Source organism: Oncorhynchus masou, unplaced genomic scaffold, assembly GCF_036934945.1.
Source record: "Oncorhynchus masou masou isolate Uvic2021 unplaced genomic scaffold, UVic_Omas_1.1 unplaced_scaffold_7159, whole genome shotgun sequence".
Taxonomy (NCBI): Eukaryota; Metazoa; Chordata; class Actinopteri; order Salmoniformes; family Salmonidae; genus Oncorhynchus; species Oncorhynchus masou.
The window spans coordinates 1-15,666 of record NW_027013629.1 but is presented as its reverse complement, the minus strand read 5'-3'; the positions used below and the strand labels follow the sequence as shown (position 1 = coordinate 15,666).

General features: G+C 47.3%; 1 protein-coding gene across 1 annotated transcript; it reads right to left on the bottom strand.

Annotated features, from left to right (window-relative positions):
- Window positions 1-528: 528 nt before the first annotated feature.
- Window positions 529-13,272, bottom strand: LOC135537172 (ceramide synthase 2-like; the record flags this gene model as incomplete). Its single annotated transcript, XM_064963382.1, has 8 exons — window positions 529-1,070; window positions 5,630-5,783; window positions 6,815-6,921; window positions 9,028-9,156; window positions 9,611-9,703; window positions 12,380-12,430; window positions 12,966-13,023; window positions 13,148-13,272. Coding segments are annotated over 8 exons (972 nt in total), but the record flags the coding sequence as incomplete, so codon positions are not given.
- Between the last annotated feature and the right edge of the window lie 2,394 nt (window positions 13,273-15,666).

Below are 15,666 nucleotides of genomic sequence, written 5' to 3'. Positions count from 1 at the left end.
AGGAGACAGGGAGTAGGAGTGAGGGAGTAGGAGAGAAGGAGAAGGAGAGAGGGAGTAGGAGAGAGAATGAGAAGGAGACAGGGAGTAGGAGAGAATGAGAAGGAGAGAGGAAGTAGGAGAGAAAAGTATATATATATATATATATATATATATATATATATATATATATATATATATATATATAAAGAGAGAGTATGAGAAGGACTTGGAGAGACACAAACCTACCCCCCCTCTCTCTCCAAAACACACGTCAATATCATCTGGAGGAGTCCATTGGGATATTGTCTCTCATTCATCTCCTATTTGTCCATAACTAACTCCCATAGCCAGCAGAGGTTGAAATAAAACATGTAGACCGCTAGTGAATGAACGCAGCCCATAAACTATAAACCCTTGCCAGGCCTTGATGGATGAAGGGCTCAGGTGAAGCGTCCGTGTGGCACCGTTTTACCATGTGCTTGTGCACCACTTTTCTGCAGCAATACTGAACTGATTAAATATCGACGATGAACAAACACAAGAGGTTTTAGTGTTTTTTGGTTTTGGTTATCTGGTCTTTGTCTCATTGCTGTCTGAGGAGGGTTCCATGTGAAACTGTGCCATCGTCAACATTGTTTTCCTTGAAGATGAGAGGAGTTTGGACGTGGAAGAAACTACAGGCCAAGAAAAACGGTCTCTTTCTGTGTGTGAAGTATTTATTTTTTTGCCAGGCTACATTCCAAATTCTAGAGTCTAAATCTTAATCTAAATGTTTGTCTGCTTGCTGTTGTTTTTCCATATGGGATGGAATCTGTTTTGTGTTGTTCCAGCTTCTCCTATGACCTCGATCCCACCACTCCCTGCCTCTGGTGCAGGGCTCTGCCAATCACAGCCTTGAGCTTGGTCAGTAGACGGTTTTTGATGGGCAGACGTTCTCCAGAGAGATAAGTGTCTGAAGCAGCCGTTGTTGCCCTCCTTTGTGCCCAGTCAAGAACCGTTGCCGTAACGATATTTGTCCTCCTCTTTTCCTCTTCAGTCAGACTGCTGTCTTCACCATCCTCCTCATCATCACTTCTTTCATCTCTGGTCATCTGGAGTAGAGAGAGAAAGACACAGAGACACAGAGACACACACACAGAGAGACAGAGAGACAGAGACACAGAGAGACAGAGACAGAGACAGAGAGACACATAGAGACAGAGAGAGAGGGAGGGAGAGAGAGAAAGAAGAGGAAGGGACACACAGAGACAGAGACACACACAGAGACCGAGAGAGAGACAGAGAGAGAGAGGAGTGAGAGAGAGAGAGAGAGAGAGAAAGACACAGAGAGACAGAGACAGACGGAGAGAGAGAGAGAGAGAGAGAGAGAGAGAGAGAGAGGGAGAAGAAAGAGAGAGAACAGAGAGACAGAGACACACACAGAGACCGAGAGAGAGAGACAGAGGAAAGCGAGAGAGTGAGAGAGAGAGAGAAAGACACAGAGAGACACACAGAGAGACAGAGACAGAGACGGAGAGAGAGAGAGAGAGAGAGAGAGAGAGAGAGCAAGGCGAGAGAGCGAGAGAGAGAGAATGTACTCTGGACATTCATCGAGATATAATGCCACTTTCTACCTCAGAGACCATCATCATCTCTAACACAGTAGTTCCCATAGTTCTCTCTCTAAAGTGATTATTTGTGATCCAAGAAAATAAAACCAGTGTCTCAAGCCAGTACTCTGTCAAAAGAAATCAGCTGTGAACAACCATTTGGGAATCATTGCTCCTGCATCACAGTTCTGCGTAGCCCCTAAATCACTCAGAACAAAACATTCACCCAAAAGTAGCATTGAAACCTGGGGCTGCATGTATTGAGCATCTCAGAGCAAGAGTGCTGATCAAGAAAATGAGTTTAGCCTTTCAGATCACAATGAATACGATAACATGGATAGCTGATCCTAAATCAACACATACTCTGAGACGCTACCTACAGTCCTGAGCTATTTCAACAACGCACAAACCCAATTGGCAGTCTCCGATCAATCAAAGACACCTGGAGTTTAATCCATGGTAGGTCAGGTCTCTTTCAGACTTACCATAATAGACTCTATTCTCTCTCTTGAGCTGTCTGACCGCTCTGAGCCACATTGTGTTTTCCAGAAATATAATTATGTTCGGCACAATGCTAAATCACCAATAATTATGTCCCAATGGCAACCCACTGTTGCCTTGTGACCTCATGGGGGTTGAGTAATTGCCTCTGGCACCTTAGCTGTTTTCTGCCGTTGCCGTAGCTGACAGGGATCAAGCACCTTGCCAAGCCCAACACAATTGCATACACACAAACACACACACACACAGTTCTAAATGCTCAGTTAGTAAGTCTACATACAGAATGAGAACAATGAAACAATGAAAAAAAGGAGCATTGGGTCTTAGGCTAGATTCTAGACCACACTGACAGAGAACAGACACCAGTGGTCAACAGACACTGTAGTCATCTGACAGAGAACAGACACTGTAGTCATCTGACAGAGAACAGACACTGTAGTGGTCAACAGAACCATCTGTGGTCAACAGACACTGTAGTCATCTGATAGAGAACAGACACTGTAGTCATCTGACAGAGAACAGACACTGTAGTCAACTGACAGAGAACAGACACTGTAGTCATCTGACAGAGAACAGACACTGTAGTCATCTGACAGAGAACAGACACTGTAGTTATCTGACAGAGAACAGACACTGTAGTCATCTGACAGAGAACAGACACTGTAGTCATCTGACAGAGAACAGACACTGTAGTCATCTGACAGAGAACAGACACTGTAGTCATCTGACAGAGAACAGACACTGTAGTCAACTGACAGAGAACAGACACTGTAGTCATCTGACAGAGAACAGACACTGTAGTCATCTGACAGAGAACAGACACTGTAGTCATCTGACAGAGAACAGACACTGTAGTCAACTGACAGAGAACAGACACTGTAGTCATCTGACAGAGAACAGACACTGTAGTCATCTGACAGAGAACAGACACCAGTGGTCAACAGACACTGTAGTCATCTGACAGAGAACAGACACTGTAGTCATCTGACAGAGAACAGACACTGTAGTCAACTGACAGAGAACAGACACTGTAGTCATCTGACAGAGAACAGACACTGTAGTCAACTGACAGAGAACAGACACTGTAGTCAACTGACAGAGAACAGACACTGTAGTCATCTGACAGAGAACAGACACTGTAGTCATCTGACAGAGAACAGACACTGTAGTCAACTGACAGAGAACAGACACTGTAGTCAACTGACAGAGAACAGACACTGTAGTCATCTGACAGAGAACAGACACCAGTGGTCACACAGACACTAGTCAACTGACAGAGAACAGACACTGTAGTCATCTGACAGAGAACAGACACTGTAGTCATCTGACAGAGAACATACACTGGTGTAGCTGTCTGCACCACAGCACCAATCAGAAGCTACTGACCCATAACCCCACATGGACGTGAATGCAGAAGGGCTGAGGTCTCTGTTACACTCCACCCACATCAGACAGCACTACCTTTCAGAGACCACCTGTTGGCTATGCATGATCTAGTCAGGTCAGTCAAGCAGCTGTAGGCTGGGGCTCTATGTGTGTTCAGAGCAATGTTTCCCAGAACTCTCCTATAGTAGGATCCACTTACATCTAACATTTAACATTTTAGTCATTCAGCAACTTTAGTGCATTCATCTTCACATAGCTGGGTGAGACAACCACATATCAAATCAAAATCAAATCACATTGTATTGGTTGAGTAAACAGATTTTGCAGATGTTATTAGGGGTGTAGTGAGATGCTTATGTTCCAGCTCCAGCTGTGCAGTAATACCTAACAACACAAAACAATACATGCAAATCCCAAAAATAATTCAATTAAGAAATATTACAATATAAATATATATGTAAAGGATGGTGTGTAGAGACGGTGTGGACAGTAAAGTGTGTGCCGCAGTACTAGTACATCTGGTCAACCCTTCATCAACCTCTGGTCAACCCTTCATCATCCTCTGGTCAACTCATCATCAACCTCTCAGGTCAACCCATCATCAACCTCTGGTCATCCCCTCATCAACCTCTCTGGTCAACCCATCATCAACCTCTGGTCAACCCTTCATCAACCTCTGGTCAACCCCTCATCAACCTCTGGTCAACTCATCATCAACCTCTGGTCAACCCTTCATCAACCTCTCTGGTCAACCCATCATCAACCTCTGGTCAAACCCTCATCAACCTCTCTGGTCAACCCATCATCAACCTCTCTGGTCAACCCATCATCAACCGCTGGTCAACCCTTCATCAACCTCTGGTCAACCCCTCATCAACCTCTGGTCAACTCATCATCAACCTCTGGTCAACTCATCATCAACCTCTGGTCATCCCCTCATCAACCTCTCTGGTCAACCCCTCATCAACCTCTGGTCAACTCATCATCAACATCTGGTCAACTCATCATCAACCTCTGGTCAACCCTTCATCATCCTGGTCATCCCTATCAACCTCTCTGTCAACCCATCATCATCAACTCATCATCAACCTCTGGTCAACCTCTGGTCAACCCTGGATAACCCTTCATCAACCTCTGGTCAACCCTTCATCAACCTCTGGTCAACCTTTCAACAACCTCTGGTCAACCCTTCATCAACCTCTGGTCAACCCTTCATCAACCTCTGGTCAACCCTTCATCAATCTCTGGTCAACCCTGGTTAACCCTTCATCAACCTCTCTGGTCAACCCATCATCAACCTCTCTGGTCAACCCATCATCAACCTCTTGTCAACTCATCAACCTCTCAACCTCAACCTCTGGTCAACCCATCAACCTCTTGGTCAACAATCCCTTCATCATCATCTCTGGTCAACCCTTCATCAACCTCTGGTCAACCCTTCATCAACCTCTGGTCAACCCATTCAACAACTCAATCTCTGGCCAACCCTTCATCAACCCTGGTTAACCCTTCATCAACCTCTGTCAACTCATCATCAACCTCTGGTCAACCCTTCATCATCCTCTGGTCAACTTCTCAACCTCTGGTCAACCCATCATCAACCTCTGGTCAACTCATCATCAAGTCGGTATTCTGTCAGTTTGTACCATCACAGTCGTAGCAAGATCATGTTCTGTCAAGTCAGTGCTAGTAGGAAAATACTTTAAAATACTTGATTCATTTAAGGTACTATTTGAAGAGGTAGGGTTTCAGGTGTTTTCAGAAGATAGCCAGGGACTCTGCTGTCCTAGCTTCAGGCGCAGGCTGGTTCCACCATTGGGGTGCCAGGAGAGAGAAGAGCATTGACGAGGCTGAGTGGTTATTCCACTTATTTGTCTTGTCTAGAAACCAGCAAACCTAATTCCAACTAATCAAGAATGTGATGACTAGTTGACCAGATGAAACAGGTATGCTTGTCCTGGTGTAGATCAGAGGAAGACCACCTGTTGATGCAGGTAGAACGGCTGGGGGACTCAGAGAGCGCTTTGGGGACCCCTGGTTTGAGTGTCAGACTGCTATGATTCAGGCCTGCTTGAAGGGGTGACGTTGTGACCATGTGATGGCTGTCATAAAGGGAACGGGTGAAGAGTGGAAAAGAAAGAGTGAAATAAACCACTGCCAAAAACATGACTCACTTTGCCGAAGAGGAACTTCTTGACCATGCGCAGGATGAGGTAGGCCCAGAAGATGTGCAGGAACAGGAGGACCACCAGCATGGCGTTGAAGAAGTAGTAACCAAAGAACGGGGGGTACTGGAGTGTGGGGTACACCCACGTACAGTGGATCAGCCTGGAATGACGAAACCAATACAGACAATGATGCTGAGGATGGTCATGCATTTTATTTGCAACATGCTTTTTCACAAACCCCAAGTGCTAAAATATACATTTATATGATCCAGACTACTAGATATGATAAGCTCTGTTAAACATTTGCACTTGTCCTGGGTGGGGTTCAGTGTGCTGGAACGTGAGAAAACAACGCCAAGCAGAGGCGGTATAACCAGTAAGAATTCAATAGGATTATTTTTGCTTTTCATGCCTCCTAAACACAAGCCTTTGTGAAGGAAAATAATGGCTACTCTTTGCTTTATAGGGATTTTTCATTATTGAAATAAGTAGGTAAATACTATGTAATTATCTGTACAAAAATGATAGCTAAGAAATCTGGTATTCTGTCAATTGGTAAGTAATGTCCATGAGAGAAAGGGGACATTGTTCAGCTTTTCAGCTTTCGTGCTCATTCAATGCCGTCCAATTCAGGAAAGATTAACCAGTTGCGGAAACATTGGGTCGTATTCAATAGGCACCAGACTGAAACAGGAAGGGGAAACTTGAGCCTGACCAAAAAGAAACATTCGTTTTCATTTTTGGGGCTGACTACAGAGCTGGAAAAATATAGAATTCAAATATGTGGGGGAAAAAACAAAACGTTTGTTTTCGCTTTCAGTTGCATAACATTTTTCTACGGTGTACACTAATGAACACGACCCTGGTTTACTTTCTCTGCAGAGAACAGAACATGATGTTTTGTACTTTTGCAAAGTTCAACGTCTCTTTGTTTGGCCTTTCAGAGTGAAATGAGATGGTTGATTGTTTCTCACAGAAGAGGTAGACAGAACATAATTCAATAAATATTGGCTTCTGTATCACTGAGCGCTCATGAGACAAAGACATCCCCCTGACAATCACTCCTCCTGTGTGCCAATTGGTGAACAAACAATAGAGAGAGAGAGAGACACACACGCACACACGCGCACACACACACGCGCACACACACACACACACACACACACAGCTAGGGTTCGTCAGTTGCCTTACCAGAATGGGAAGATGATCAGTCGGGTAACCATGAACACTATGGCAAACACCACAAAGAGACTGTTGCAGGTTCTCTCCCATTTGGCGTAGTTAAACAACTTGGCAGACTGGGGTAGGAGAGAGAAGAGAAAAAACACACAGTGAGTCTCCCCTCTACCAGAAACACACGGCACAGCTCACTCTATGGGGTTGTTCTATATGCACCCATTTCTCTTCAGTGCACTACTGTTAACATGAGCCCTATGTTTACCAATGGGCCATTTGGGACGAAACCGTTGCTCTGGATAAAAGTGTCTGCCACTCTTGGCCTCCCGAGTGGCTCAGTGGTCTAAGGCACGGCATCGCAGTGATAGCTGTGCCACCAGAGATTTTGGGTTCGGGTCCAAGCTCTGTCGCAGCCGGCCGCGAACCGGGAGACCCATGCGGCGGCGCACAATTGGCCCAGCGTCGTGCGGGTTAGGGGAGGGTTTGGAGGGCAGGGATGTCTTTGTCCCATCGGGCACTAGCAACTCCTGTGGCGGGCGCAGCGCACGCTGACACGGTGGCCAGGTGTACAGTGTTCCTCCGACACATTGGTGCGGCTGGCTTCTGGGTGAATGTTCATTGTGTCAACAAGCAGTGCAGCTTGGTTGGGTTGTGTTTAGGTGGACGCATGGCTCTCGACCTTCACCTCTCCCGAGTCCATACGGGAGTTTCAGTGATGAGACAAGACTTTATCTACCAATTGGATACCACATATTTGGGAGATAAAGGGGTAAAATAAAAATATATACATTTTAAAAAGTGTCTGCCACACACACACAGAACACACCACACACTACACAGAACACACCACACAGAACACACCACACACCACACACCACACAGAACACACACTACACACACACCACACACCACACAGAACACACCACACACTACACACCACACAGAACACACCACACACCACACAGAACACACCACACACCACACAGAACACACCACACACCACACACAACACACCACACAGAACACATCACACACAACACACCACACAGAACACACCACACACCACACAGAACACACCACACAGAACACACCACACACTACACACCACACACCACACACAACACACCACACACAACACACCACACAGAACACACCACACACTACACAGAACACACCACACACCACACACCACACAGAACACACCACACACCACACACCACACAGAACACACCACACACCACACACCACACACTACACACCACACACACCACACACCACCACACACACTACACACCACACACACAGACACACACACACACACACACACACACACACACCACACACAACACACCACACAGAACACACCACACAGAACACACCACACACTACACACCACACAGAACACACCACACACCACACAGAACACACCACACACCACACAGAACACACCACACACTACACACCAAACACCACACACTACACACCACACAGAACACACCACACAGAACACACCACACACCACACAGAACACACCACACACTACACACCACACACAACACACCACACACCACACACCACACACTACACACACACACACACACACACAACACACCACACACAACACACCACACACAACACACTACACACCACACACCACACAGAACACACCACACACCACACACAACACACCACACAGAACACACCACACACAACACACCAACCACCACAGAACACACCACACACAACACACACACACACACACACCACACAGAACACACCACACACCCACACAGAACACACCACACACCACACAGAACACACACACACACCACACACCACACAGAACACACCACACACCACACACCACACACTACACACCACACACCACACAGAACACACCACACACACCACACACACACACACACACCACACAGAACACACCACACACTACACACCACACACCACACCACACAGAACACACCACACACCACACACCACACAGAACACACCACACGCCACACAGAACACACCACACACCACACAGAGCACACCACACAATACACACCACACAGAACACACCACACACCACACACCACACACCACACAGAACACACCACACAGAACACACCACACGCCACACAGAACACACCACACACCACACACCACACACCACACAGAACACACCACACAGAACACACCACACACAGACACTCCACATGTTAGCAGACCTCTAGCAGGACGTCGGAGGCATCGTGGATGAGCATCACCAGGGTTCCTATACGGATGTAGTTGACACACCAAGAGAAGGACAGCAGCGTCAGGGTGGCCAAATGGTGGATGATCTGTTCCTTAAAGTCCTAGAGGAGACAACACAACAAACATCTTCACCTGTCGCTGTGGCTTCTGTTGCTACTGTTCTTATTCTACTACGTGTCCTCAAAATCACTTGATAGTGTAACATGCATAACTAAGCAGGCAGATGGACAATGTGAGGCAGGTTGGAACAACTAATATAGTGGAAAAGATCATTAACTGTAATTGCTTGTGAGTAGCCAACTGCAATTTACTTTGATAAAAATTTCTCATACTTTCTACTTTTTCTCTCCATAAGATATTTAATGCGCTGGCCTGTCAGAGGTGACAGGCAGGCCACTATCTAATTAGGACTGCAGTAGGTAACTAATGTGAGATAGCAGAGCTTCTCAGTTAAACGGGCCAGAGAGAGGAAGATAATGCAGGTGTATGGGACAGAAAGCAGAGCTTGAGAAAAGCCCATAGGGGTTGGCAGGGACTGGGATCCCCGACTCTCACCTTCCTCTTGACATCAAAAGTGACTCTGAAGAGAAGCGAACCATAGAAGCTCATCTCCAGGATGTAGTACCAGTACTGAGAATCCAGCATAGTCTATAGAGAGAGAGAGACAGAGAGAGAGAGTGAGAGAGAGAGAGAGAGAGAGAGAGAGAGAGGTGTGTAGAGAGAGAGAGAGAGAGACAGACAGAGAGAGAGAGAGAGAGAGAGGTGTAGAGAGAGAGAGAGAGAGGGGTAGAGAGAGAGACAGAGAGAGAGACAGAGAGAGAGAGAGAGGTGTGTAGAGAGAGAGAGAGAGAGAGAGAGAGAGAGAGAGAGAGGTGTAGAGAGAGAGAGGGGTGTAGAGAGAGAGAGAGAGACAGAGAGAGAGAGAGAGAGAGAGAGGTAGAGAGAGTGAGAGAGAAAGAGAGAGAGTAAAACCAGTAACAGGTAACATAATCTTACAGTGCCATGAATGAATCACATTCCAACAGAACAGACTCAAAACAAAGAGCTCTCCAAATCCCTTCTCCTATGCCTGAGTTTTTGCGTCTGAAATGGCACCGTATTCACTATACAGTGCAAAGGCAATGCTCTCCTTTCCAGCTACCCGGATAAAGCACAAAATAAACTTCAGTTAGTGCTAAAAAACAGCTGCTGGAATCTTGACTAGAACCCAAAAATGTGATCATATTACTCCAGTGGTAGCCTCTCTATACTGGCTTCCTATCAAGGCAAGGGCTGATTTCAAGGTTTTACTGCTAACCTACAAAGCATTATGTGGACTTGCTCCTACCTTTCTTTCTGATTTGGTCCTGCCGTTCATACCTACACGTACGCTGCGATCACAAGACCCCTCGGGTTCGTGCTGGGGGGAGATATTCGTGGGCTATACTCTGCCTTTTCTCAGTAGTAAGTTGGTGGTTGAAGATATCCCTCTAGTGGTGTGGGGGCTGTGCTTTGGCAAAATGGGTGGGGTTATATCCTGCTTGGTTGGCCCTGTCCGGAGGTATAGTCGGATGGGCCCACAGGGTCTCCCGTCCTCTCATGTCTCAGCCGCCAGTAATTATGCTGCAGTAGTTTGTGTCGGGGGGCTAGGGTCAGTCTGTTATATCTGGAGTATTTCTCCTGTCTTATCCGGTGTCTTGTGTGAATTTAAGTATCTCTTTCTCTCGGAGGACCTGAGCCCTAGGACCATGCCTCAGGACTACCTGGCCTGATGACTCCTTGCTGTCCCCAGTCCACCTGGCCGTGCTGCTGCTCCAGTTTCAACTGTTCTGCCTGCGGCTATGGAACCCTGACCTGTTCACCGGACGTGCTGCCTTGTCCAGGACCTGCTGTTTTCGTACCGCACCTGCTGTCTCTATCTCTGAATGCTCGGCTATGAAAAGCCAACTGAGCCAACTGTTGCACCCTCTACAACCACGTTGATTATTATTATTTGATGTTCTGTTAAAATCTCCACCCGGCACCCGACTGGTCATGCCTCAGAGCCTGGTTCCTCTCTAGGTTTCTTCCTAGGTTCCTGCCTTACTAGGAAGTTGATCCTAGCCACTGTGCTTCTACATCTGCATTGCTTGCTGTTTGGGGTTTTAGGCTGAGTTTCTGTATAGAGACATTGTGACATCGGCTGATGTAAAAGGGGCTTTATAAATACATTTGATTCATTGAATTTGATTGATACATACGGCACCAGAGCTACATGGTGTTTTACACTACAGTTGGTATTTACTGAGCAACTACATGGTTAAAATTGCAATTGCATAATAATTAGTCTATCTAATACCACTTTTTATTTTGGGGGATTCATCAAAATTAGCCCTACTAAGTAGGCCAACAAGTTGGATACCAAGTAGTTACCAACTGTGTTGAATTCTTAGTTGCAAATACGATCACATAAAACACATCCAAAATCTCTCGAACAAACTATGCCTTCATCCCAAATGGCACTCTTGTCCTGATGTAGTGCACTCCGTGTGACCAGGGCCAATAGGAGGCGCAATCTGGGACGTGACCTGCTTTAAACCCCAAGCAACATTGTTAGGTGTGGAGCCTGATCAAACATAATCCTATTGTCTCCGTTCCAGTTTGGGTGACATCATCATTCCTTTGATTAGAACCTGGCACCCAGTAAAGGCTGAACAGCAGTCTAAGCCACACATTCCCCCACTTGTTAAAGATACATTTGAAAACAGTCTCACTACTAAATATGGACCTGTGTATTTTGGACCTGAGATTCAGTATTATCAACGAGCTTTATATGTTTTATGTGTGACTCAGAAATCTGGACATGGTTAGAAAACGTTAGCCAGGCTGCGCCTGTTCAAGAATGACATGTTGTTTTTCTTCCTGGTTGGTTATACTAGTGTGGAGACACGTGAGAAGAGGAAGGGGAGTGTGAGAGCTCTTCAAAATCACCCTGGTAAATGACCAGTAGTGCTGAGCGATTAGACAAAAAAATGTAACAACTAATTGGTCAACGTCAGTTCAATGATTTTATTTTTTTCTGTGAGGTCAATGTGCAGTTTCTTTAGAGAGAAATCAGATCAAGCCTGAACTGTGCGATGTAGTAGGGCGGCCACTACCATCATGGCACTGTTATTCACTGTTTTATTCTGTGTTGTCTCAGCATTCAATCCACATAATGCCTACAGAAACCAAAAATCCTGATCATTTTATTAATAATCGAACTGACCTCAAAAAGCACTAATTGCTCAGTACTAGAACACACACTCACACACACACACACACACACACACACACACCCACACACACACACACACACATACACACCTGTTTTGGAAATCCATTCCACACTTCCCTCGTATCATAAAACCATTCTTTCTGAAATACAAAACAAAAGGAGAAACATGCAGTGAAATCTTTAAAGAACATTACAGGACAATCTCATCATGATGCTTTCAATTTCAACTGGCATTGCCCTCGCGGCCTTCAGACACTTGCTGAAGCCATCACCGTCAAATTCCCATAGAGCTCATCTCTCTGTCCTCTCCTCCCCTCTTCCCTTTATCCGCCTCACCCCTCCTTCACTTCAGGGCAGAAGGACTGAAAAGAAGTTCTCCATTTCAGCTCAGCTCAGATAATATTTTTATCCAGCAATTGAGTCTTCCATTTTGACCTCCTCCCTGCTTTTACCCGGGACAACCTGTTAAAGTTCTACTTTGAGGATGTTCATTTGACGTGTATAACATATCATAGTGTTAGGAATGTGTATTTGCTGTGTGTTTTGGTGGTACTGAATGTAATAGAGTTAAGACACAGGACCCTCACTCCACATCTTGAAATCTCTTCACACGCACTGAATTGCTATCTTGTAAAGATGTTTGTGAAGCAGAGGATCACTAGAGTCACTACTCACATCATACAGGGACACAACTCCTCCAATTAACGCCAACAGATAGAACACAAACCTCCAACTGTAAAACAAAGTCAGAGACCGAGACAGACAAGGGACAATAATATAAGAAGAAGAAAAACACTACTGAGTGAAAGGTGAAAATGTGGAATAAGCATACTCTCACACACAACACACAGTTTTACCTAGCCTCTCTGAACTTCTTCAGTACTCCGGGACGATCCTGGTTTCTTCTCTTTCTGAACCAGCGCTCCACCTGCCTAACGCACCAGCCGCTCTTCTTAGACAGACCATCTATAACTGCCTGGGAGGGAGGGAGGGAGGGAGGGAGGGAGGGAGGGAGGGAGGGAGGGAGGGAGGGAGGGAGGGAGGGAGGGAGGGAGGGAGGGAGGGAGGGAGGGAGGGAGGGAGGGAGGGAGGGACAGACAGGACAGGGACAGACAGGACAGGACAGACAGGGACAGACAGGAGGGACAGACAGACAGAGTTCAGAACCAAGTGTGTTTGATTAGCACCAGCTGCCAGCTAAACAGGACTACTAACCCTTATGCTAAGTTGACTTCAATACATTGGGGTAAATCAGATGTCACCAAATTCACTTTAGTAGAGCAAATTTGTCCCCACTAGCTGGCTACTTGTTTCATTTCGCTGGCTACTTGAGATTTCGGTAAGACACTGGACCATGAGCAAAATAACCATCAGGGTATTTAGATCTGAGAGAGAGGTCTCGTGGTTTGAGGTTTCACTCATCCCTTCAAACACTGTCTAGACCGTCTGATGATATGCACACACTATTTGTTGTCTTTGGTATGACTAGTGACCAGTGATCAAACCCCCAACCTTCCAATCACAGGGCTGACACTCTAACCACATGGCCAATGAGTTGGTCAGAGCATCAGCATCCTCCAACAAGGATTTCAGGAGTGTCAGATAGGCAGGGTGCCAGATGGCAGGGTTTGACCAGGGTGCCAGATGGCAGGGTTTGACCAGAGTGACAGATGGGCAGGGTTTGACCAGAGTGACAGATGGGCAGGGTTTGACCAGAGTGACAGATGGGCAGGGTTTGACCAGGGTGACAGATGGGCAGGGTTTGACCAGAGTGACAGATGGGCAGGGTTTGACCAGAGTGACAGATGGGCAGGGTTTGACCAGGGTGACAGATGGGCAGGGTTTGACCAGAGTGACAGGTGGGCAGGGTGCCAGATGGGCAAGGTTTGACCAGGGTGCCAGATGGCAGGGTTTGACCAGGGTGCCAGATGGCAGGGTTTGACCATAGTGACAGATGGGCAGGGTGCCAGATGGGCAGGGTTTGACCAGAGTGACAGATGGGCAGGGTTTGACCAGAGTGACAGATGGGCAGGGTTTGACCAGGGTGCCAGATGGCAGGGTTTGACCATAGTGACAGATAGGCAGGGTTTGACCAGGGTGACAGATGGGCAGGGTTTGACCAGAGTGACAGATACGCAGGGTTTGACCATAGTGACAGACGGCAGGGTTTGACCAGGGTGACAGATGGGCAGGGTTTGACCAGGGTGCCAGATGGCAGGGTTTGACCAGAGTGACAGATGGGCAGGGTTTGACCAGAGTGACAGGTGGGCAGGGTGCCAGATGGGCAAGGTTTGACCAGGGTGCCAGATGGCAGGGTTTGACCAGGGTGCCAGATGGCAGGGTTTGACCATAGTGACAGATGGGCAGGGTGCCAGATGGGCAGGGTTTGGACCAGAGTGACAGATGGGCAGGGTTTGACCAGAGTGACAGATGGGCAGGGTTTGACCAGGGTGCCAGATGGCAGGGTTTGACCATAGTGACAGATAGGCAGGGTTTGACCAGGGTGACAGATGGGCAGGGTTTGACCAGAGTGACAGATACGCAGGGTTTGACCATAGTGACAGATACGCAGGGTTTGACCAGAGTGACAGATGGGCAGGGTTTGACCAGAGTGACAGATGGGCAGGGTTTGACCAGAGTGACAGATGGGCAGGGTTTGACCAGAGTGACAGATGGGTGAGGGTTTGACCAGAGTGACAGATGGGCAGGGTTTGACCAGAGTGACAGATGGGCAGGGTTTGACCAGAGTGACAGATGGGCAGGGTTTGACCAGAGTGACAGGTGGGCAGGGTTTGACCAGAGTGACAGATGGGCGGGGTTTGACCAGAGTGACAGATGGGCAGGGTTTGACCAGAGTGACAGATGGGCAGGGTTTGACCAGAGTGACAGATGGGCAGGGTTTGACCAGAGTGACAGATGGGCAGGGTTTGACCAGAGTGACAGATGGGCAGGGTTTGACCAGAGTGACAGATGGGCAGGGTTTGACCAGAGTGACAGATGGGCAGGGTTTGACCAGAGTGACAGATGGGCAGGGTTTGACCAGAGTGACAGATGGGCAGGGTTTGACCAGAGTGACAGATGGGCAGGGTTTGACCAGAGTGACAGATGGGCAGGGTTTGACCAGAGTGACAGATGGGCAGGGTTTGACCAGAGTGACAGATGGGCAGGGTTTGACCAGAGTGACAGGTGGGCAGGGTTTGACCAGAGTGACAGATGGGCAGGGTTTGACCAGAGTGACAGATGGGCAGGGTTTGACCAGAGTGACAGGTGGGCAGGGTTTGACCAGAGTGACAGATGGGCAGGGTTTGACCAGGGTGACAGATGGGCAGGGTTTGACCAGAGTGACAGATGGGCAGGGTTTGACCAGGGTGACAGA